Genomic DNA, 24188 nt, shown 5'->3' on the forward strand with positions numbered 1-24188 from the left:
TGTCCAACTCTTGGTTTCTGCTCAGGTCATGATCTCACAAACCGTGAGCTGAGAGCACAGAACGTGCTTGGGATTTTCTCCCTCTCTCTCTGCCCCTTTCCTCCCCAGGCTTTCTCTCTCCTTTCCAAAATAAATAAGCTTAAAAAAAAGAATCTGAAGGGGGTATGCTGAATCAAAATGGATTTAGGTATTTTAATAGTTTAAAAGAATTGTGCATGTAAGGTTTACTCTACTTGTCTCCATTGAAAATTTTGGAAGACTTCACTTAGAGTTGGGAGAATATTAAAGGAAGGTGCAGCATGTGCTGCCTGCAAACACCCTGTTTGCGGTGGTCTCTCGGGAGATGCTGCCCAGGAGCTGGGGTCCTGCCTGCCTCTGTAACCCAGGGTGGCTTACCTCTTTTCTGTTTGGGATACGAATGAAAAATCGGAAAACAGACTGATAAGTTAACTGATGAAGAAGAATATAAAGTTTAAATATTAAAATTGTGAGGAAGAGAAATGTATTAAAGATAATATTGAGAAAAATAATTAAGAAAGCATTTGCTACATACAGGAAATAAGAAAAAGGCAAAAGGATAAAAAAAGACAAAATTAGTTTTTAAAAGAAAATGATAAGAAGGAGTAAGATAAATATTAAAATCATCAAGAATAGACTAGGTAGAATTCAGAATTCAGGAATTAGAGCAATGAAGTTACAACAAAAGTAAGATTAAAAAGATATTTTAAATGGGTAAGGGATTGAACAAGCTGACTTAAAATCAAAATAATGAAATATGTTAATCTAGAAAAAGTAAAATTGCACCTAAATTATTCATCCCAGACAACTTAAAATTCAAAACAAGAAATGATGAGGAATAAGCTGTGTTCTGTTCTTGTAGGTATCTATCTCTAGGCTAATGCAACTCCTGGGATTGGGAGTTTGAATAAGTTTAAGAGCAGAAAATATGGGCAGAACGCAGTAAAGATTCTTGGTCTTAGCTCTTTGCCCTGGCTGCAAATAACTGAAAGCCAGGAGGCGAGTCCTTCGGTGAACTTGCATGCAGTCAGCTGGTAGCCAGGAGGCTTTTCCTCCTCAGTATCATGTCACGTTAGCCATCAATAACGGCAGGACCAACAGGATATGGCTAACAAAATAATTGAATTCCTGAGACACTGCCATCGTGATATATTAGCAGCTTCGAGATGTCATCTTCTTGCTTGTAGGACAGTTGTTCGTTTTGTGTCAAGGGTGGTGAGGGGTAAAGTATTCTGTTTAGATATATGGTCATGAAATTTTGGTATAAGGAATATTTTTCTCACTTTAAACAGTCTGTTTTGATTTACACTGCAAATTTGATGCTTCAGTTTTAGTTGCAAGTTAAATTTGTCAGACAAGGAGTGTGGCCCACATCGAACCTGCAAAGATAGATGGTCTGCATTATTGGAGTAGGAGGCTCTCAGTTTCCGATATAGGGAGTTTATTTGGATCAAGGGTGGCTGTACTTTTAAATATTCCAAAGTAAGAGGCACCTGGATAGCTCAGTTGGTTGAGCGTCTGACTGCGGCTCAGGTCATGATCTCATAGTTCGTGACTTGGAGCCCCACATCAGGCTTGTTGCTCTCAGTGCAGAGCCTGCTTCAGATCTTCTGTCCCCCTCTCTCTCTGTCCCTCCCCCACTCGTACTCTTTCTCTCAAAAATAAATAAAACATTACCAAAAAATTGCACCTGGGTGGGCTAGTCGGTTAAGCGTCCCACTTCAGCTCAGGTCACTTTGATCTCACAGTTCGTGAGTTTGGAAACCTGTGTCGGGCTCTGTGCTGACTTAGAACCTGGAAGCTGCTTAGGATTCTGTGTCTCCCTCTCTCTCTGCTGCTCCCCTACTCATGCTCTTTTTCTCTCTCTCTCTCTCTCTGAAAAATACATATTTAAAAAAACAAATAAAATTTAAAAATTACAAGATAATATTTCATAGGTTTTTAAAACCTCATAATGAATATAGATTTATATGAAGCAAGTGGCAGTAATAATGCTGTAGCAGTTTGTCCAATGTTGCCGAATAAAACTGGTTACTTAGACATCCAAGAGAATGACATTTTTTGAGGATTATGTTCCTTCTATCACCCCAGCCTATTTTTAAAAGGCTGTAATTTCTTAAAGCTTAGAAATGCTATAGGTTTAGGGCTACATCAGCCTAATCCCTCCTAGTTCTCATCTAACCCAGGGTGAATGTTAACTGACTGTTCAAATCTCTTGATCTTCATGTCATCAATAAGATGAAATGAAATACTCTCTTGCTTCCCTTTTAGTTTTAAATGTGATGGTACCTAGGACATAAATTTATTAAGTACATAAGAGAAGTCTGTTATGATAAGTGTGGAGAAAGGGATAGTAACATCGTATGAGTTTGTTTTCATCCTGTTTTATGAGTTAAGTGTGTAACTTTCCACAGTTGCCAGGAGGGAAGATTAACCAGCACAAACGTGGCCTGATATAGAGAGTTTGTTTGGATCAAGGGTGATTCTTATTTTAAAAATTCCAAGATAAGGGGCTCCTGGGTGGCTCAGTTGGTTGAGTGTCTGACTTTGGCTCAAGTCATGATCTTGTAGTTGGTGAGTTTGAACCCCACATCAGGCTTGTTGCTTTTAGTACAGAGCCTGCTTCAGATCTTCTGTCCCCCTCTCTCTCTGTCCCTCCCCGACTTGTGCTCTTTCTCTCAAAAATAAATAAAACATTAAAAAAAAAATTACGGGGCGCCTGGGTGGCTCAGTTGGTTAAGCGTCCGACTTCAGCTCAGGTCACTTTGATCTCATGGTCATTTTACCCCTCTGGCTCCCTGAAGCAAATATGGGGACTGTTTCAAAGTTCCTACCACAAATGAGTAGAAAACTTAGCATTCAACCATCCTCTTTCATAAGTTACTCTATTTTCTAATTGTAATGTCTCCTACTACATAAAACATAAAAATTCAAATAAACTGCTTGAAGTAAATGAACAGCTTATCTCCATCCTCCGTGGAAGTTTTACTAGAACTCTTTTATAATCAGACATCTACCATGGGTGATAGTTATTCAGCAGTGTGAACAAGATGCAGTAAATTGTGCTCTTATGATAGAAGGTAGCCTAAATCCTGCATTATATGGGGCAAATGTTTTCAATTTTTAAGATATTTCACAAGTTCTTTTCCTTTTTGGGATACTTCCACATATTCTGTCTTTCATGATGCTGTTATTGCTGTCTTAGTTTGTGTTTTTTCTCTGTTTATAACTGTCACTCTTGAGGCTGACCATGATAATCACAGTGTGTATGACCAATGCTGGGCCCAAAAATCAAACCAACAACTGAGTGGAGTTTAATTTGGTGGTTCTTAAAATCAGGATATTAAAAAAAAACAAAACATTTTATTGAGATATAATTGATGTATAGTAAATACACATGTAAGTGTACAGTTTGATAAGTTTTCACGTGTATAACCTGTGAAGCCACACAATTAGAGAAAGGAACGTGTCCTTCACACTCACAAGTTTCCCCATATTCATGTGTCATCTCTCTCTCCTTACCCGTACCCCTTGTCCCAATTACCAATCTTCTTACTATTTCTGTATAATTTCTGTGTAATTCTACACATCTTGTAGAATTATATATAAGGGAATCACACATTATGTACTCTTACTTTTTGGGGGGTTTGACCTTTTTCAGAACATAACACACTGTCTAGCACATAATGTCTATACTATAGTTTGAAAGTGAATAAAAAATTATTCTTTTTGACTATGATATTCATATTTTACTTGAATCAGTAATTCACTCCTTTGTATTGCTGAGTAGTATTCCATTGTATTTGATATATCATATTTTTTTTATTCATTTACTTATTGATGGACCATATGGGTGTCCAGTTTGGGAGCTATTACAATGAGGAATAGTGTAGAAGTCTTTGTATATCAAACTAAATGAAAACACTGTCTGCCAGTCTGAACTTTCTTTTGGGGGTTCTTAAATCAAGAGCCATTTTAAAAATTGAGATTCATGGATTCCAGGCCAACTAAAATAAAATCTCCAGAGGTGAGTTCTGGAAGTCTGTATTTTTTTAAATGTCCAAATTGACTAGAATGTAATCTGTTAAGAGAGCTGCCATAATTAATGGCTATGTGCATATATCATCTTCTAAAATCTTTCACCAATCTACACATTCTCTGAAGAAATTGCATGTTATATGTATAAGGCATATAAGGCATCCCCTAATATAAGGCACATTTCCATTTTCACAATAACCAGGGAGAATGTGTTTTGGCCACCATTCACATGAATTAATGAGGGGGAGTAAGTAAATGCAAACTTAATGACATTCAGTTTATTAACTTTTAGCTATACGTGAATTCAGAATCACGTAAGTGTTATATTTAATGTTTAGAAATACTAGAAATACTGCTTGGTTTGTGTTCACATTTCATGAACTACTTTTATGTAACTTTTCACATGTGTCCTCAACCTTGACATCTTTATCATGACAGAGCTATATTTTGACTAATTACAGTAGTTGAGTAACACATTTTTCTAGAGCTCCTGATCTCCTCTTTCATCTGTATTATTTTACAAATAGTACTTTTGAAAATGAGTCTTTTAATTTACAAACAGTAAAACTCACTCTTTGGGCGTACACTTAACATATTTTGACAATCCGGAATTGTGTACCTAACACCTCAAGATATAGAACAGTTCTGTCGTCCTCCTCAAAATTCCCTTCTTTTGCCCCTTTCTAGTTAAACCTCCCCCACCCTTAACCTCTGGCAGTCATGTTCTCCATCGTTATTGATTTACCTTTTACGTAACATCATATAAATGGAATCATATGGTCTGTAATCTTTTGAGCCTGGCTTCTTTCATGTAATGTAGTGTATTTGATATGTATATGGATGTACCACAGCTTGCTTATCCATTCACCTCTTAAAGGACATTTGGATGGTTCCAGTTTTGATGGTTATGAAGAAAGCTACTATAAACCTTCAAGTGTAGGTTTTTATGTGAAATGAAGTTTTCATTTCTCTTGGTTAAATACCTAGGCGTGGGATTGCTGTTAAAAGCCATAATCATCTAGTTTTTCTTTTTCTTTTTTCATTAATACGGAGAATAATATTGATTTTATTTTGCCAGCCATTAAACAAAGCTTGGCAAACCCTACATGATCATAATTATTTTCCTTTTTATAAATGATTCAATTCTATTTGCCAAAAATTTAGTGAAGATTTTTTTTAAAGTTTTTACTTAAATCCCAGTTAACATAGAATGTAATATTAGTTTCAGGTATATAGTATAGTGATTCAACACCTGGTGCTCATCATGACAAGTGCACTCCTTTAACACCTATAATCCATCCCCCCACCCACCTCCCACCCTTCTGGTAACCATAAGTTGTTCTCTGTAATTAAGAGGCTGTTTCTTGATTTCCCTCTCCCCCCACCCCACCTTTGCTCATTTGTTTTGTTTCTTAAATTCCACATATGAGTGAATGTTTATTCATTAGTCTTTGATTCTCTGTGATATGTTTGGCTTTTTTTTATTATGGCTATATTGGCCTTATTAATTTTTTTTAATGTTTATTTTTGAGAGAGAGAGCAAGCAAGCGAGCATGAGTGGGGGAGGGGCAGAGAGAGAGGGAGACAGAGTCCAAAGCAGGCTCTGCACTGTCAGCACAAAGCCTGATACAGGGCTTTAACTCACAAACTGAAATCATGACCTGAGCCAAAGTTGGATGCCCAACTGAGTGACCCTGGTTCCCCTATAAGTGGCCTTATTGAGCGAGTTTAGAAGTGTTCCCCTTCCCTCTTCTGAAAGTTTTTGTAGATTTGGAATTACTTCTTTTTCACATGTTTAATAGAATTTACCAGCAAAGCTATCTTGGCCTGTAATTTTCTTTGTGGACGGTAGTTTCTTTATGAATTCAATTTCCTTAGTTGATACTGAGCTATTTAAGTTTTCTACTTAGGGACTATATTGTTTCATTGACATTTATCACATGTATTGAACATGTAGTTCATAATTTTTCCTTTTTGTCCTTTATAAATCTGAACAACAGAGAGAAAATAGACTAAACCAAAAAAAAAAAAAAAAGATTGAAAAATAAATGATGCTTTAAAGACCTGTGAAATTATATAAAAAAAAATATCTAACATTTGTATCATTGGAGTCCCCGAATGAGAGGGGAAAGAGGACAGGGCTGAAAAAGTACTCCAAGAAAGAATAACCACACTCCTCTCAAATTTGGCAAAAAGTCTGAATTTACAGATTAAGAAAGTGAGTGAACTCCAAACAAGATAAACCCAAAATAACCCACCATAAAACACATAATAGTCAAACTTCTGAAAGCTAAAGACAAAAAAAAAAAAAGTCTTAAAAGCAGCAAGAGAGAAACATCACCTATATGGGAAAAAACACTATTTGAATGATAGCTGATTTCTCAACAGAAACCATAGAGACCATATGGAAGTAGCACATTTTCAAGTATTGAATGAAGACACCAGCCAACCCAAAATCTAAGTCCAGCATAAATATCTTCCAGCAGTTAAAGAAAAATTGAAACATTTTCAGATGAAGGGTAACTTAGAGAATTTGTTGCCAGCAGACTTGTTTTAACAGAATGGCTCAAAGTTCTCTACATAGAGAAAACAATAAAAGAAGGAATTTTGGGACACCAAGAAAGAAGAAAAACAAGTTAAACATACAGCCAAATTCAGTAGCCTTTTTCTTCTTTTCTTGAATTTTTAAAATGTTCAGAAAGCAAATGAAATTATAATATCTGAGATGATTTTAAAATATGTAGAGGAAAGGGGCGCCTGGTTGGCTCAGTCGGTTAAGCGTCTGACTTCGGCTCAGGTCGTGATCTCATGGTCTGTGAGTTCAAGCCCCGCGTCGGGCTCTGTGCCGACAGCTCAGAGCCTGGAGCCTGTTTCAGATTCTGTGTCTCCCTCTTTCTGACCCTCCCCCGTTCATGCTCTGTCTCTATCTCAAAGGTAAATAAACGTTAAAAAATAATAATAAAAATAAATAAAATAAAATATGTAGAGGAAATATTTAAGACAATTATATTAAAATAAGGAAGCCTGAAAAGCTGGAAAGGAAGATTTATCAAACTGGTAAAATTATGACTTGTAGACTATGTTGTGGAATATATATAATATAAATATACAATATTTATTTTATATATATATAAATATATATTTATATAATATAAATATAATTTCTATTTATTATATTAAAATCTGATAAGGTACACTTCAAAATAAAATTACCAGAGGTAGAGAAGGACATCATATAATGACAAAAGAGTTAATCCACCAAGAATACATAGCAATCCTAAATGTATGCACCAAACAGCAGAGCTGCACCAACCAGATGAGCTGCAACATGTGACAGAATTCCCTCAATGACTGATAGGGCAGAAAATCAATAAGGATTTAGAAAACTGAACAGCACCATCAAAGTACAGGACCTAATCAATGCTTAGAGAAGACTACCAACAACAGTAGAATACACCTTATTTTCAAGTGCCTGTTTCATGTATACCAAGATAGATCATCTCCTGGACCATTAAAAACAAAACAAAACAAAACAAAAATCCCAACAATTGAAAAGAATTGAAATTATATAGTGTGTTTCCTAATCATAATGCAGTCATACTAGAAATCTTTAATAGATCCTCAATTAAAGATCTTTTAATAGAAGGATAATCTCCAAACATGTGAAACTAACATCCTTTTGGGGTACCTGGGTGGCTCAGTTGGTTAAGCGTCTGACTTCGGCTCAGGTCATGATCTCACGGTCCGTGAGTTCGAGCCCCGTGTCAGTCTCTGTGCTGACAGCTCAGAGTCTGGAGCCTGCTTCAGATTCTGCATCTCCCTCTCTCTCTGCCCCTCCCCTGCTCACGCTCTGTCTCTCAATGATAAATGTTAAAAAAAAAAAAAAAAAGAAACTAACATCCTTTTGTATAACCCATGGTCCAAAGAGAAAGTGTTGAGAGAAATTTTAAAATATTTTGAACCAAATGAAATGAAGATGATTTATCAAAATTTATGGATAAATACAGCATTGCTGAGAAGGAAATTTATGACACTAAACAATTCATTATAAAAACAATATACAGACTGCTGCGAACAAGAAATTCAAAGCTGCACGTTTTCAGCTTTGGAGGGGGCTATGGTGCTGCCTGTGATACATAAATAACCAGTCAATTACTCAGTTTGAGGGCTTTGCAACCACACCTTTAAATAAGAAACCCAGAACAACACCAAAGGAGTTAAAACTAGAAACAAGGAAACCAAACCTGAAGAATCTCCAGAAAGAAGATATTCCACTACAAAAGAAAACCTCTTAAAAAAAGGATGACTTTAGATGACAAGCTCTACCAGTGAGACTTAGAAGTCAGTGAAGGAACTTCCAACAGTCACCATTGATGTGGACAAGGCGATAAAAGCATTGAAAAATGTGGCAGTGGCAAAACTGAAGCAACGAGTAAGTCCCTGCGTATCTCCAGTTGCAGTGTAGCCAGTGATTATTTAGATTTGGATTAAGGTTACTGGGGAAGATGATTTTCATGGTGTTCAAGGGAAAAGAAAAGCAACATCAAAGGCAGTGATACAATAGAGGAAGATGGTTGGGTTGGAAGGCTGTAATGGCGATAGTGCTAATGACTCTGAACCAGACTTTTGCAACTGGTGAAGAGTCTGATTTTAGTGAGAGGGAAGATAATGATGAAGTCTTCACCAGGAGGACAAATAAAGTGAAAGAAATTAAGAAAAAAAGAAGTAAAGGTTAAATCCTCAGTTGAAGAAGAAACATAAATCCAAATATAATTCTTTGTAAGTGACTTCAGGAGACTCTGCTCCAGGTCTGTGAAATCAGAAATCTCAGCCTTCATCCAAAAAGGTTTCTTTGTCTTCAGAGGCCACTGGGAAACCATTGGAAATACGTAATCCATCAACTGAAAGCTGAAAACCTAAGTGGATCCCACCAGTGATACCTGGAAGCAGCAGCAGCAACAGTAGCAGGAGCCCACTGGCTCCAAATCAGAATCTCTGCCTTGGCTTGTCGAGAGTAGAATGAGTTAAACCTTTACATCCAAAAGTCTCTAGTAGCTGAGTGTGGTTGTAAACAAATATTTGATTAAGAGGATCACAGAGTTACAGGTCTGTTTGACTTGTATTTATATTTAAGGAAGTTATCATAATATAAAGGAATCCTTTAATGTCATAAAAATTGCCTCTACCTAGTCTGTGATAATGTTCTCTGAAGCTATTCAAGACTTCAGTAAGAGTTTTGTTTATATCTTGTAATACCATTTCCTTCTGATGAGTGTATTGTATTTTTCCTATGTATGATAAGTTGTTGTTAAGTGGTTGCCAGTTTGACCTGGAAGAAGTTCACGTTGCATGCTGTTCTTTTCTAGAAACATGGAGTTCCTTTCTAGCTTTGTCTAATTTATGGCACCTTAACCTTAACTGTTCAGAGTTTGCCTGGCAAAAGGAAACATTCCCACTTTTTCCAGGAGACATTTCTGAAGTCTCATTTAAGCTACATTGTCATTTTTATTGCAAAGATATTTCATGTTTTAGCCAAATATTTTTATAGTAAGAATTCAGGATTATTTTACACATTAAATCATTGCTTATATGACATATGTCTCCTCAGAAATAGATGTTCATTGTATAGCAAATAGAGTTTCATAACATTTTATGAAGCTGTTGTTGTCAGAGCCTTTAATAAAAGTGAAAAGATTTTAATAGGCTTTTTTCCTTGATACCATTACATCCATGTGTCTCTGTCTACATTTCATGATTAAATGAATGCATTGCAAAACCAAACAAAACAAATTATAATATACATATCCTTTTTATGTATTATTCACAGTGGCCACATGGGGCTTATTTTGGAGATGCAAGACTCTTTCCATCATATTAATAGGCTAAAGAAGGAAAATCATATATCAATCAGTGCAGGAAAAGTATTTGATAATATTCACCCATTCATGATTTTTTAAAAGTCTCAAAAAGATAGAAATAAAGAATTTCTTCAACAGATTAAAGACCATCAACAAACCTAGTTAACATGAAGAAAGTAAAAATGATTGTCTCACCACACTTACTTAATGTAGTTAATATTGGAAGTTCTAGCCAATGCAATATGGCAAGAAAAGGAAATAAGATTAAACAGATTATAAATAAGATTAAACAGAAATAAAACTGTCTCCATTTGACATGCCATGATTCTCTACTTAGAAAACCTCAAGGAGACTATAAGAAAACTCTTGGAACTAATAAATAAGGTCAGCAAGGTATCAGAATACAAGATAAACATACAAAAATCAATTGCATTTTTATACACTAGCAATGAACACATGGAGGCTGAAATTAAAACAACGCCATTCACAGTTCCTCAAAAGAGATGATTTGACTTGTGTCCTATACAACAACTTGGCAACCACTATTTCTGTTTCTATAGATTTGCCTATTCTAGACATTTTATGTCAATAAAATCATACAATATGTGGTCTTTTGTGACTGGCCTCTTTCACGTAGTATAATGTTTTCAGCGTTCATTCCTGTTCTAACATGTTATCAGTAGTTTGTGCCTTTGTATTGTCTAATGAAACACAATCATATATCACATTTAATTTATTTATTCATCAGTTGACAGCCATTTGGGCACTGCTGCTATGACCATTCATGTACATGATTTTGTTTTGGATAGATACCTAGGAGTAGAATTGCTAGGCTACACACTTATCCTATGTTTTGAGAAACTTTGAAACTATTCTCAAAAGTACACCACTTTATATTCCCACCATCGACATTTGACTGTCCCAGTTTCTCCACATCCTTGCCAACCACCACTTGCTATTGTATGCTGTTTCTATTTTAACCATACTGTTAAATGTGAAATGTTCTTGTTGTGGTTTTGATTTGCATTTTCCTTATGTCTAATACTGTTGAGCAAATTCTCATGTTTTTATTGCTCATTTATATATCTTCTTTGGAGAAATGTCTGATCAAATCTTTGCCCTTTGTTCACTTGCATTGTACGCCTTTCTTATTGAGTTTTAAGAGTTTTGTATGTATTCCAGGAATATATTTGATGTTTTTGGTGCTGTAGTGAATGTTATAGATTTTAATGTTTAAAGTGTTCCAAACGTAGAAATATTACTGATTTTTATTTTGGCTTTGTATCGAGTGAGTTTTCTAAACTTATTAATTTAAAAACTTTTCCTTTGAAATTTCTTCATAAATAATGTCTCTTTTTAACTGTGGTTTTACCCTTCCTTTCTGATCTTCACTGCTTTTTATTTCTCTTTTAACTTTTAATTGAATTAGCCAGAGCCTACAATATAGTGTTGAATAGAAGCAATGGAACTAGACATCCTTGTCTTGTACTTGATCTTAAAAAGAGAGCATTTAATCTTGAAAGTAATGGTTAGCTGCTATTTATGTTTTAATTGTTCTGGTTCCTATTTCCTCTCTATTTTTTTTTTTTCCTTTTGGAATTAGCCAAGTGATTTTTAGTGTTCCTTTTTTTAAATCTCTTCTAGTAGTTTTTTTAGCCATAACTCTTTTCTTTTCCAGTGGTTACTGTGCATTATAATATGCATCTTTACCTTTTCATAGTCCACTACTCTTTATTTTTAAGGTGATCTTGAGATAGTTTCTTTACAGTTAAATTTTGTGCCAAAATTGTGAGGTTATATTTCCAGAATGATGACTAAATAATTTAGTGGTAAATCTCTTTGCATCCTTTTCTCTTCCACCCTGACTCACCTTTTTAAAACCCAGACTACCTCTGTAAATATCCAACACTTCTTTGTTTTAGGTCTCTTCAGGCTAATGTGGCTTTCCACAAAACTACCTTGTTTACTAAAAAAAGGTCGAAAGCACCGTAACATATGGAGGCTTCATGTTAGGATTTGAATATAATAATGTGACTTCTTAATTTAGGGAAACCCCTCACTTCTATTCATACACCTAGATATGAGCTCTGACACTTGGCTCTGCAAGCAACATAATAACCCTGTCCACTTTGTTGAGTTGTCAGTTAGTTTTATACCTATGCTGGCAGTTTTTTCAAAACAGTCTTTTCTTTATAGATTATTTTGGCTTTATTCAAACAGGATGAATTAAACCTTGCTGATTCTGAAGTGGATAATCAAAAACGAGGGAAGCGGCATTATGAAGAAAAGCAGAAGGAGCACTTGGATACTTTAAATAAAAAGAAACGAGAACTGGATATGAAAGAAAAAGAACTGGAGGTTATCCATCATTTTTCTTTTATGTTTTGTTTATAACCTTAGTCACGGCTCTTCAGGTATTTTCCTTAATGTCACATTTCCAAACATAGACCAGCAGTCCGATGGCTGTCCACTTCATGTAGCATAACAGGTGCTTCAGTGAATCAAGGAAAGGAATAGTCTTGGAAACTCTCAGGGTGTAGACACTGAAACAGACCACCTACCACAAAGAGGACTTTGGCTTGGTCTGCAAGGCTGATCTCCTGCCTCTTGAGTGATTTGGAAAATGACTCGCACTCAGCTAACATAGCTCCTTAAATGCCCAGCTTGGCAAGTGGTTAGCAGCTTTATGTCAGAAAAAGGCACCTCTTCCTTTGGGTGTGGGCTGGGCTGGAATTCAGCCCCTACTTACTACATACCCTTGTTAACAGCTGTCAGCAGCAGCCCTGTTCTGCTTTTAGAGAAGCTGAGGGCACTGTTGCTCTAACTAGAAGAGATAAATTCTAACTTTTCTTAGGAGAACGCTTAAATTCTGATCTATTATCTTACTTGTTTATGACTTATTACATGGAATGTTATGAATATAAACTACTATGTGTAAAAGTGCTTTGGGTTTTTTATTTATGAATACAAAGATCTTTTTCTTTGTGTTTTCAGTACTATTTGGTGTTCAGAGGCCATCCTAAAACATACAGAAAGCTGTCTGACCTTGCTCATAAAAATGCCAAACTTTTCATTACTGTTACTTGAAATTTGTTTCCCTAGGAACATATGGAGCTCTTATAAATTATTAAAGTCATGTATAGTAATGCAATTTTCTGTTGAAGATTTATAATGAGTCTAGACTAGTCTCAATATAAGGTGTAAAGAAATAACATTGATACTAAATGTACTTAAAACACATCTAAAATTCTGATTCTAAGTTCAGAACTTTACTTTGTGTTTGTGGACACAAGTAGTACAATGAATTATGTCAAAGACAAGTTTTAAAGATACTAAACATCTGTTACCTTAGGAGAAAATGTCACAAGCGAGACAAATCTGCCCAGAACGGATTGAAGTAAAAAAATCTGCATCAATTCTGGACAAAGAAATTAATAGATTAAGACAAAAGATACAAGCTGAACATGCTAGTCATGGAGATCGAGAGGAAATAATGAGGTACGTGGTTGGTAGCTTTTCTACTTTATTACTCATACATATTATTAAGACATAAAAAAATCTATGTTTATAAACATAGTATTGCTATGGGATATAGCTACAGGTCAAACTAGTTTTTCATATGTGTCATTAATAACTTTTTTTCTTCTGAGTCGAAACAAAACTCATTATGGAGTGATATTTTAACATAAATGCCATTTTATACCTTTAAGATTCATGTAGACAAAAATGTTCAGTTTCACAAGCAATTAAAAGAAATGCAAACCAAAACTATTAGAAGCCATTTTCATATATGTCAGGATGATAAAAATAGTCTCATGTCAGGGAGATTTCAGTGAAATAGATATTTTCATATTACTGGTAAGAATGGAGGCTCTACTATAGTTAAAGCACAGTTTCTCAAGCAAGAGTACCTTGGTCTGAACTGTAATTGTACTACCTACTTATGTTACTTTTGTAAATTACCTAATCTCTCTGAATCTTCATTTTCTCATCTGTAACGTGTAACGTATGTGTACTTACAGTTATAGGGTTGCTATAAAGATTAAATGAGTTAGTCCATGAGAAAACAATATGTAGGGTTCCTAAAATGTTAGATGTGATTATGATTAAAGTTTTTCTGAAAAGCATTAAGGCAGTTTGTCAGATACCTTCAAAAATTTCAATTTGGCCAAGTAATTTTGTTATAATCCAAAATCAGAAAAGCATTTTGTACTGAGGTATGTTTATTGTAGCGTCATTTATAAAGCTGAAAAATTAGGAATTGTGTACAACTGTAGGATGCTGATTGAATTATGGAGAAAATTACAGCTATTACACTTTATGAAGAGCTTTTCCTAATACAATAGTTCAGGAACAGGAGTGATCTCAATCCTGTTTTCAAAAACAGTGGGAACCAATGGGAAGAAACACAAAAATGGAAGTTTTTCTTTAAAATAGTACCTCACATGCTTGGTTTTTAAAGTATAGGGGCGCCTGGGTGGCGCAGTCGGTTAAGCGTCCGACTTCAGCCAGGTCACGATCTCGCGGTCCGTGAGTTCGAGCCCCGCATCAGGCTCTGGGCTGATGGCTCGGAGCCTGGAGCCTGTTTCCGATTCTGTGTCTCCCTCTCTCTCTGCCCCTCCCCCGTTCATGCTCTGTCTCTCTCTGTCCCAAAAATAAATAAAAATGTTGAAAAAAAAAAAAATTAAAGTATAATCTCCAGTTTAGTTTTTTCCAGAAAACAGTTTCTCTTCAGTCCTTAAGTACTTGGCTCCTCATGTGGGCCGTGCGGGAGGTCGTGGGGCAGTACCCGCGGGCCCAGATTGGGGTGGAGGTGCTCAGCCCTGTGGGGCCTCAGGAGAACGGCGCCAGGCTCCCTTGCTGTGAATGGCCCAGCTCCCGCAGGATGCGGTTTCACACACCGCTCACGAAGCATGCAGGCGTCCAAGACACTGGCTTCGGAAATGTCCCTGATGGCAGTGGCGCCTGCCATGTTCTGAGTAACCAACTTCTTCCTGGCCTTGTCCCAGGGTGCAGCAGATAGGTAGCAGGCAGCCGCGGCCCTGTGTGACATGACCATGATTAAGTCCTCCTCTTGCTCATCTTGGAAGCGAGGACCTGAGAGAGTGTTACCTCGCATGTTTTAAGTACAGTGTAAAGGAGAGGCCATGATAGGTGTTGACTTCCTCTCTGGTCTCATCATCTGCAGCACTTTTGTCTCTTTTTATCTTGATAAATTAATGTATTAAATATGCTTTCATTGTTTACGGAAGTGCAAAGTGGTGTATGTTATTTTTCATTCTTGCCAGATAGAAGAGGTAGCACACTAAATAAACAAACTGTTTTACAAATTGCTTTCTTTAATGTATGTTTTGGAGACTTTTTTTTATCAGTACATAGGCATTTTCTTATTGCTTTTTGTAATTACATGGTATTTAATCATCTCCTGATGGGTAGTTGAAGTCCAATCTGCTGTTATAAATGGTGGCACACATGTGTCTTATTGTGTAGTCAGGGTGTTTTAACAGGATTAACTCCATGTTGGAAGATTCCACCCCCACACACCCGCCCCCTGGACTGTGCGTGTTTGCACTTCCATCGGCCATTGGCATCGGCGGTGTATCTGAGGCTGGTTTCCCCTCAGCGTAAACAGTGTGTGACAACCTTTGGTTCTTTTTGCTGACAGGTAGATTTCCTTAAGAATATAGCTCAATGTAATTTTAATTTCCATTTCACTTATATTGAGTCTGAACATCTATTTATGTCTTAAGGACCATTTATTTATATCTTTTTCTGCGAACTTTTTATGTATTTTCATTTTTCTGTGATTTTTTTTGGTGTGAAGATTGTATTTTACCTCTTTCTGAAGGGCTGTGTAGCCGTTTGAAATTCTGTTTCTCCTGTAATTGCTTCCTTAAGAATGGCCATGTGGAGTAATGTTTGGTTTTTGCATGTTCAGAACTGTTTGTCTGTAGCTTTTGAATTTGAAGGATAGTTCAGCCTGATAGAAAATTCTTTTTCTCCTGAGTATCTGTTTCTGATGAGTCAGAGTCCGTGATCCTTTTCTTGGTGTATGCTGTGGTTTTTTAAATCTGTAGGCTTATCTTATTTCTTAAAATTTCTTTTTTTGTATTTTACTTTTAAATAGTTTCTGTTCTCTTGTTTAGTTGTCTTTGTTTAGGCCTTTGTTGCACAGGTGTTGTATGTCCTTTGTCTTCTCTAGTTCTTTTGTCTGACCATGTTATCTTTTTTCCCCAGTTTTTTGCTTTTCTCGTTCCCGATCTCTGTGTCTGTCAGTGTTTTCTGCATTTGTCTCTTGTCTCTTGTCTCTGTGCGGCATCTTCTCACTTTGTCTTCGTGTCCCCTGCCCCATCGTGGCTTCTGCAGGTTCCTGCTTACCGCCTCCTCTTAACCCGCTTATCACCTTCTTTTATTTACCTGTCTGTTCTCTGAGTGATTTGTCTATTGCAGTTCTTTTATTTCTGCTTTGGGGCATCCCTTCCTGGTAGCACTTACCTCATATTCTGTTTTGTTTTAATTCATGATTTTCGATTATAGCTTTTGTCTGCTTTGTAACCACGTTGTACTAATGTGCTTTCTTTGTTGGGAGTGTCCTCTGCTCTTTCCCAAGCTTTTTTTCTATAAATATCTGCATGTGGATTCTGTGCTTGTGCCTTTTTTGTTAGTCATTTTTTACTTGGATTTTCCTGGTCTGAGCATCTGAATGAACATGGGGTGGGTAGCTGTGGAGCCTTGGCCAGGCCTTTCAGACTCCTGTAGCAGTGAGCGGGCGCGCTCTGTGATAGCACTGCTGAGTGGCCATGCCTTCTCTGCCTCTTTGACCTTGTCTTATTCAGACTGGGCTTGGCGGATGCTAACACTCACCCTGTGTTCTCTGTTCCTGCACTGCCATCTGTCACTAAGGGAAACATTTCTTGCCTTCCAGTGTGATCACTTCACTTTTAGAAGGTGTATATTTGCTGGCATTTTCTAAGATCTGCCACTCTGGGCCCCAGCTGGGTACTTCCCTCACTTACTTCCTCTGCTTTCTGCAAGGCCTGGACTTTTCTCCTGCCCAGCCCTGCTAACAGCTCTTCCACTTTAGGGCAGCACATGCTCATTCTGGGGGTGTATTGTGCCTGGAGACAGGATACCTGCAATCGCTGATCCCCTGGGCATCCCTGCACTCTCCCTTCCTCCCATTAAATACATCTGAGATTTTACTTTTCTTTGTGATTCTTTGAATGGCATTTATTGACTTAATATTTTGTTCATAAAATAGGCTGTACCAAGAAGCAAGAGAAACCTATCTTGATCTGGATAATAAAGTAAGGACTTTAAAAAGATTTATTAAATTGCTGGAAGAAATAATGACTCATAGATACAAAACATATCAACAATTTAGACGGTAGGTGCATTTAAAAATATTACCACATATATAATTTTGTACTTTGATTTTCACATTGTCCTTTATAAATAAAATTCAGTTGAAAGAACTTTATACAATCCAGTTAAAGAAGAAACTGCAGTGCTTCCTGTATTGGTTGATACATAGAGTCCTATGATTTAATCAGAATTCTGGCTTAGAAGGGATTTGCGTAGTGGGCTTATCCAATTTTTCCACTATTAGATCCCTTTACTAGATAACTCGAGATGGCTTGTTCAGTCACTGCTTATGTAGGTCCTTTGAATAGGAGCTCACTGGCTTTGAAACAGCCTCTTTTACTTTTGGACACTGCATGTTCTTAAGGGATACAAGTTTTGATGGGACCTGTTGAGGCAGTATCTCAGTTTATGATCTGATTGAATGATGTGGCTCCATGGATGTAGAATCTGTTTTGTTTACTGCTGTGTCTCCAGGACCTACTACTGTGCCTGAAATATAATAGGAAGTTGCTAATATATTGGTTCAAAGAATGAACACAGGATCAGAAAAATGTATGTACTACCTAGAAATATTCATACTTTCAGGGATAGATTGACCCCCCCCACACACACCAAAAAAATTCAAAACAACAGAAATAAATCAGAGGATAGGTTGTAGGAAGGGATGGCTCTTGACCTACTGGTATCCAAGGCAGTCCTAGTCTTTTTCCACTTAACCTCTGTTTTCCCCAGTGGTATTCCCTCAGTGACCTGCTTTTTACCAGTCTGTATACCCAAACTCCATAATCCTGAGACTATAGAATTAACAGAGTGCTTTTTTTGTTTTTTAAGTTTGTTTCTTTATTTTGGGAGAAAGAGAGAAAGAGCAGCAGAGAGAGGGAGAGAGAGAATCCCAAGCAGGGTCTGCACTGTCATCACAGAGCCCGACGCAGGGCCCGATTTCATGAGTCACAAGATCATGACCCGGGGCCGAAATCAAGAGTCAGATGCTCAACTGGCAGAGCCACCCAGCCAGCCCCATGAGACTATAGAATTAAAGAAATACATCTAGTTCTAGTGCATATGAGGAAACTCAGATAATTCCATAAAGAGAAATAGGCTTTGCACGTTTGGCCCGTGTTCCTTAACTAAACTATAGGTTAGTTTTTGAAATGTGTGCTTCAGATTTTTTTTTAAATATTTTTTTTAATGTTTATTTTTGAGAGAGAGAAAGAGAGAGAGAGAGAGTCAGAGCGTGAGTGGAGGAGGGGCAGAGAGAGAGGGAGACACAGAATCCGAAGCAGGCTGCAGACTCTGAGCTGTCAGCACAGAGCCCGACGCGGGGCTTGAACTCACAAACCGAGAGATCGTGACCTGAGCCGAAGTCGGATGCTTAACCGACTGAGCCACCCAGGTGCCCCTGAGATGTGTGCTTCAGTTTTGTAAGCATGTTATTAGGACTTCAATTATGTAGGATTTATTTTTATCTTTGTGAGGCTGCTTGTAAGTTCCATTAAGTGGGACCAGAGCAGCCTTTAGTTGAGGGCCAGCTCTTTCCTGCCTGTGAGGCAGCGCCCTTCGGAGACCTCCACTGCAGTGTACCTTGTGAGGTAGGAAGCTTCTGCCTGTGGGAACGTGAACTGTTCTGGCTCTGGGCAGTCTGTGGGGATCACTTCTGCTGCTTTGGGATGTTTCTTGCTCCAACCTCACATATGCAGAGAGAGTTGTCAGCTTGAGACTAGTGCGCCCTCTGTCCACCCTGTGTCTAGCCTCTGGAGTTCTCCCTGTGCTGCACTCTCTAGGCTTTAAGAACGCGAGTGCCTTGGCCTCCCCAGACTCCCAGCTCCATCTTCTCAAACAGGGAAAGCTCTGGGCTCCGCCTGGGTTTCCACCCCCCTTCACTCTTTCTGTAAGTAGTGACTTGGGACATCTATAAGGCCCAATTCATTTGTTTCCCATATTTTAGAGATCATTTTGACTGGAATTGCCTGCACTATCTCATGTCCAGTCTGAAAACTTATTTCATTTATTTTGTACAATGTTTTGGTTGTTTCAGGCTAAGTAAATCCAGTGCCTACTTCTGCCTCTTTTCCAGTAGCAGTAGGATTTGTTTTTGTATTGTATTTAAAATATTTTCTGGGGGGCGCCTGGGTGGCTCAATCGGTTGAGTGTCCGACTTTGGCTCAGGTCGTGATCTCGCAGTTCGTGAGTTCAAGCCCCGTGTCAGGCTCTGTGCCAGTAGCTCAGAGCCTGGAGCCTGCTTCGGCTTCTGTGTCTCCCGCTCTCTCTGCTCCTCCCCCACTCACGTTCTGTCTCTCCTCTCAAAAATAAATAAACATTTAAAAAATAAAATAAAATATTTTCTGTAAAAGTTTTCATCTTACAGTCTATTACCTTGATATGTTTCCTCACCACCAAAATGGCACCAAATGGCAAGAACCTTGCCATTTTATGAGGACGATCTCTCTTAGACGATGAATATCAGTAGTGAAAGAAAGAAATGTCAACACAAAATTCTGAAAACCAGCTAGCAGTCATTGCTGTGTCACAAAAGAAAACTCAAGCTATCAGTATTTTCTGGGATGGAGATTGAATGTAATTTAGGAAGGGAATTAGGAGAGATAATAATAAACTGATAGTTACTCTGAAGAAGCAAGCCTTAGACTCATTAAGGAACAGAGTTGTTAAGAAAAATTCCAAGTTTCCTTTCATCTAGATCTTATTTTCTAAATACCATTCCCTCCTTGGAGAAATGGCTGATTCCAGAGCTGGGCAGGGAAGGTAAACGTGAGCCTCTTGCTACGCCAGAAAGTAAGGAGGTGCTTGGAAGAAACAGAGTCATGATAAAAGATTGTAGGAAGCAGCCTGAAGAGGCTCCCACTGGCGAAACCTGGGCCTGCCTGTTTGAGGGCAAGAATATGGTAATCCAGAGAATAAAATAAGAATCTGTGACTCCATCCCGATGAATGGAAAAGTGAATAAGTAAATAAATAATTGAGAAAGAAGGGAAAAGTTTTCCTTACAGTGGAATGTCATGTGATCTAATGGAGTCTGCATTGTGCCAGGCTGTGGGTAAAGTATTATAGGTACAGAATGATTGAGCCCTTTTTTGTCACCATAAAGTTAAGAGGAGATAAGTACATGGATAGGCCATTTATTTATTATCTTAACACTACTAGAGTTTAATCTCTTGAGGGCAAGATTCATGTCTTCTGTATTAGGGTGATGTCTCATGTAAATTGCTTAAATGATTGATATATTCATATGGACTCGCTGACCTATATTAAATGTGGGATAACCTCTTTATTCATTTTATGATGTTTGTTTATTGTAAAAGGAAATGAGGTGGTAAAAATGTGGAGACACAAATAAAACATAAAGATGGGGGGGGAAATCTTAGAATCCTACCTATTAAATGGGCAACCAGTGTTAACATTTCGGCATATCCCTCTCTGGTCTTACGTGCTAGTTTAAAGATCATGCTGAATATACAGTTTTTATATCTTTATATTCTTCTTAACGTGCCCCATTTCTTTATTCCAAGATGTTTGACTTTACGATGCAAATTATACTTTGACAACTTATTATCTCAGCGGGCCTATTGCGGGAAAATGAATTTTGACCATAAGAATGAAACTCTTAGCATATCAGTAAGTATCTTAACTCTTTGTATGCTAATCGTTAGAATTAGCTGCTGCATTTCTTTTGATAATACATTAATAGTTTTAATCTATTATCTTTGGAAAACAAAAGAACTTACTTTTAAGGCTGGTGTTTGCCAGAGGTTTGAAAATTAAACTGATCACTAGCTAATGCTGCCATTGTAGCGTTAGCTACATCCCCCCTGAAAACAACTATGAAGATAATTAGGAAATTTATTTTCAGTGACAAATGTTTACCCTCTTTCCACTCCACAGGTTTCTTTTTAAAACTCATACAGCATTTTAAATTATGTGGGATATTATAGAAAGTCCATATTCTCTAGAAGCCACTATAGGAATCCAAGAAAGGATTTCTCAGAAGAATGTTCTACCCCATGTAATTGTCTGTACTTACTTATTTCTGAATGCGTCTGTAGATCTAGCCTCAATTAGATAAGCAAAGCCACCGTATTCAACTTTGTGGGGTCTGTGTTTGTGGATCCTTCATAGTTGCATGCATTGAAAGAGGAAGTATGGGATATTGCATTAAAAATTGTGTGGCCAAGTCAAGAGCAACCAGATAATTGGGGCAAAATTTTTAAGTAATTGCTTACTGCTCTTAGTTGCCATAAATTTGTACTTCATTTTTAAAAAAATTATACTTCATTTTATACTTAGGATAAATAATAATTTACAGTACATGTATATAAGACTTATCTAAATTTTTAAAGAATAATTAAGAGAAAGGATGACTGTGCATTTAAAAATGGTCAAAAGGCTTAAATAGAAACTTCATAAAGTATCCAAATGGTGAATAAGTACATGAAAAAGTGTCCAATATAGTTTTTCATCAGAAAAATACAAATTTATGTCATAAACAATGACTGTCCTGCTGCTAGCAGTGTGACTAAAACTCAACGCCGATCATATATTGTGTTGGTGAGACTGTGGGCTTGGAACCCTCATGCCTGGCTGGTGGGAGTATAATTTGATAGAACTAATTTGGAAACCTGTCTCACAGTGTCTGTGAAAGCAATTCCACTCTTCAGAACTCTTCTAAAACTGATAAAATTCGCCTGATTGAATGGTGATGATTAAAGTCAGAATAGTTGTTACCTTTTGGATTTCATAGTGCCTGGGAGAGAGCACAGGGGATCTGCTGAGATGGTGGAAATGTTCTAGGTCTTGATCTGAGTAATTACCCAGGTAATTGAGCAGAAAACTTAAGCTTTATGTTCCTTACTGTATATGAATTATACTCTAATAAAAATGAAAAAGAGAAAATATTAGGGGTGTTTGGATAATTTATCCCCAGAGCTAATTGTGCAGGACAACTGAAGCTATTCCTTCTGCATCATCATCCCTGTTATTCAAAAGAATATTACTGTTTTAAGAATCCTTAAATTCTCTAGTCTTCATTTTATAAATAAGGAAACTAAAACCTAATTAGTAATGGATCAGGGGTAAAATTTAGATCTCCACAATTAATCTAGGGCTTCATTTGTTAGATTGATGTAAAATGCAGTTTGGGAGCAAAAGACAGTATCTAGTTACTTAGTTCTTGCTTTTATGTGGGGCATTTTGTTTGGTTGGGTGGGTTTGGTTTTTTACTACTTAGTTGCTTTTTCATTTGGATTTTTACAGATTCAGACTTATGGATAATAAATGTAAAATGTCAGTGTGTGTAACTTCAGAATGTTTTTATAACCCTTTGATATGAATGCTACTTGAGAGGTGATTTTTCAAAGAGTGGAAGAGAAAGTATGTGAAGCTACAGGTCTGCTAAAGCACATGATAAAACTTTATGATAGAAAACCTGATGGTGCTCTGCTTTTTTACCTTGTGGGTATGGTATATATGTATTCTGGAATTCTATCCAAATGAAAATAGAATTCCTTCTAACTTTTTTTTTAATGTTTATTTTTGAGAGAGATTGAGACAGTGTGAGCCAGGGAGGGTCAGAGAGAGAAGGAGACATAGAATCTGAAGCAGGCTCCAGGCTCTGAGCTGCAGCAGAGAGCCGGACGCAGGGCTCGAACCCACAAACAGTGAGATCATGACCTGAGATGAAGTCGGCTGTTTAACCAACTGAGCCACCCAGGCACCCCTCTAATGTTATTTTATACTGTCTTCCCAGCATACTGTGTAAAAGAGTTTGTTTTTAATTTTATTAATTGCTTTTTTATCATCCCCATTTGAATCTCTTTTGGAAGAGATTTTATGTTTCAATCATTGCTGCTTTTCTTCTTTGGCCAGTGTGAGCCTCGAAGTTGGTCCTGTTGCCTTTCTGACATTCAGTAATTACTTTTAAAGCGGCTTAACCACTAGATGTCACTGTAATTCAAGTAATGTAAGATTATCTTGGCACTTAGAAATGTTGGAAAAAAGAAATAAAGAAAACAATCTCATTCACAAGACCGATAACAATAAAATATTTAGGAGTAAATTTAAGGAAGTGAAAGATCTATACGCTGAAAACTACAAGACATTGATGAAGGAAATTGAAGAAGACACTAATAAGTGGGAAAGTATCCCACAGTCATGGATCAGAATTAATATTGTTAAGTAGATGTCACATCACTAAATGATTTTATTCTTTTTTTCTTTTTCTTTTTTTACTATAAACTCATTCTTTCTAATTCTAGCCAATGTTTTTTGTAAAGACTTTAGTCTGACTTTTGCTGTACTTTGTTTCTTTGTTAATTCTTGGCAGGTTCAGCCTGGAGAGGGAAACAGGGCTGCTTTCAATGACATGAGAGCCTTATCCGGAGGAGAACGTTCTTTTTCCACAGTTTGCTTCATTCTTTCTCTGTGGTCCATTGCTGAGTCTCCTTTCAGATGCTTGGATGAATTTGATGTCTATATGGTAGTGTGAAATTTTGAATTCTGTAATCTTTGTTGTTGGAAATGTGTATTTTGAAAGGAAGCAATGTTTTGTTTAGTTTTACCCACAGTAGAAGGGATCCTGCCTGACACTTCAGTCCGTGATAGGTGGTAGGAAGGAACAAAGAGTTTTAGTGTTCTCCCTGCTGCCCTAGAGACCCCATCCAGGCCGTCAGCGTCTTCCCTAGTTTATTTCCATCTTCCATTTTAACACAGAGTTACAAGCAATTCCTTGTTTGGACGAACGGCAGCCACTGCTGATTTTCTCCCTCTCTTCACAGCTACGCTTTTTCGAAGAGCAATAGATATAACACAAGGGGCAGGAACATTTGACTTCGAAATTAAAAACCTAAGATTAAGACTTAACTTACCCGAAGGACTTGAGGCAAACTATTTATCCTTTTGG

General features: G+C 37.2%; 1 protein-coding gene and 1 pseudogene across 3 annotated transcripts in view; both read left to right on the forward strand.

Annotated features, from left to right (window-relative positions):
- The window catches only part of SMC6 (structural maintenance of chromosomes 6), a 77305-nt gene that overhangs the window by 48411 nt on the left and 4706 nt on the right, over positions 1-24188 (forward strand). Inside the window, exons 21-25 of one of the 3 annotated variants that reach the window (XM_047851350.1) lie at positions 12135-12272; positions 13267-13412; positions 17176-17301; positions 20803-20908; positions 23613-23765. In XM_047851350.1, coding sequence (XP_047707306.1) covers positions 12135-12272; positions 13267-13412; positions 17176-17301; positions 20803-20908; positions 23613-23765 — 669 coding nt within the window. Of the gene's footprint in view, positions 1-12134; positions 12296-13266; positions 13413-17175; positions 17302-20802; positions 20909-23612; positions 23766-24188 lie in introns of all 3 variants that reach the window. The other 2 variants (XM_047851351.1, XM_047851353.1) reach the window with 2 other exon arrangements.
- On the forward strand, positions 8174-9115 carry LOC125161619 (RAD51-associated protein 1-like; annotated as a pseudogene).

Source organism: Prionailurus viverrinus, chromosome A3, assembly GCF_022837055.1.
Source record: "Prionailurus viverrinus isolate Anna chromosome A3, UM_Priviv_1.0, whole genome shotgun sequence".
In the NCBI taxonomy this organism is placed as follows: Eukaryota; Metazoa; Chordata; class Mammalia; order Carnivora; family Felidae; genus Prionailurus; species Prionailurus viverrinus.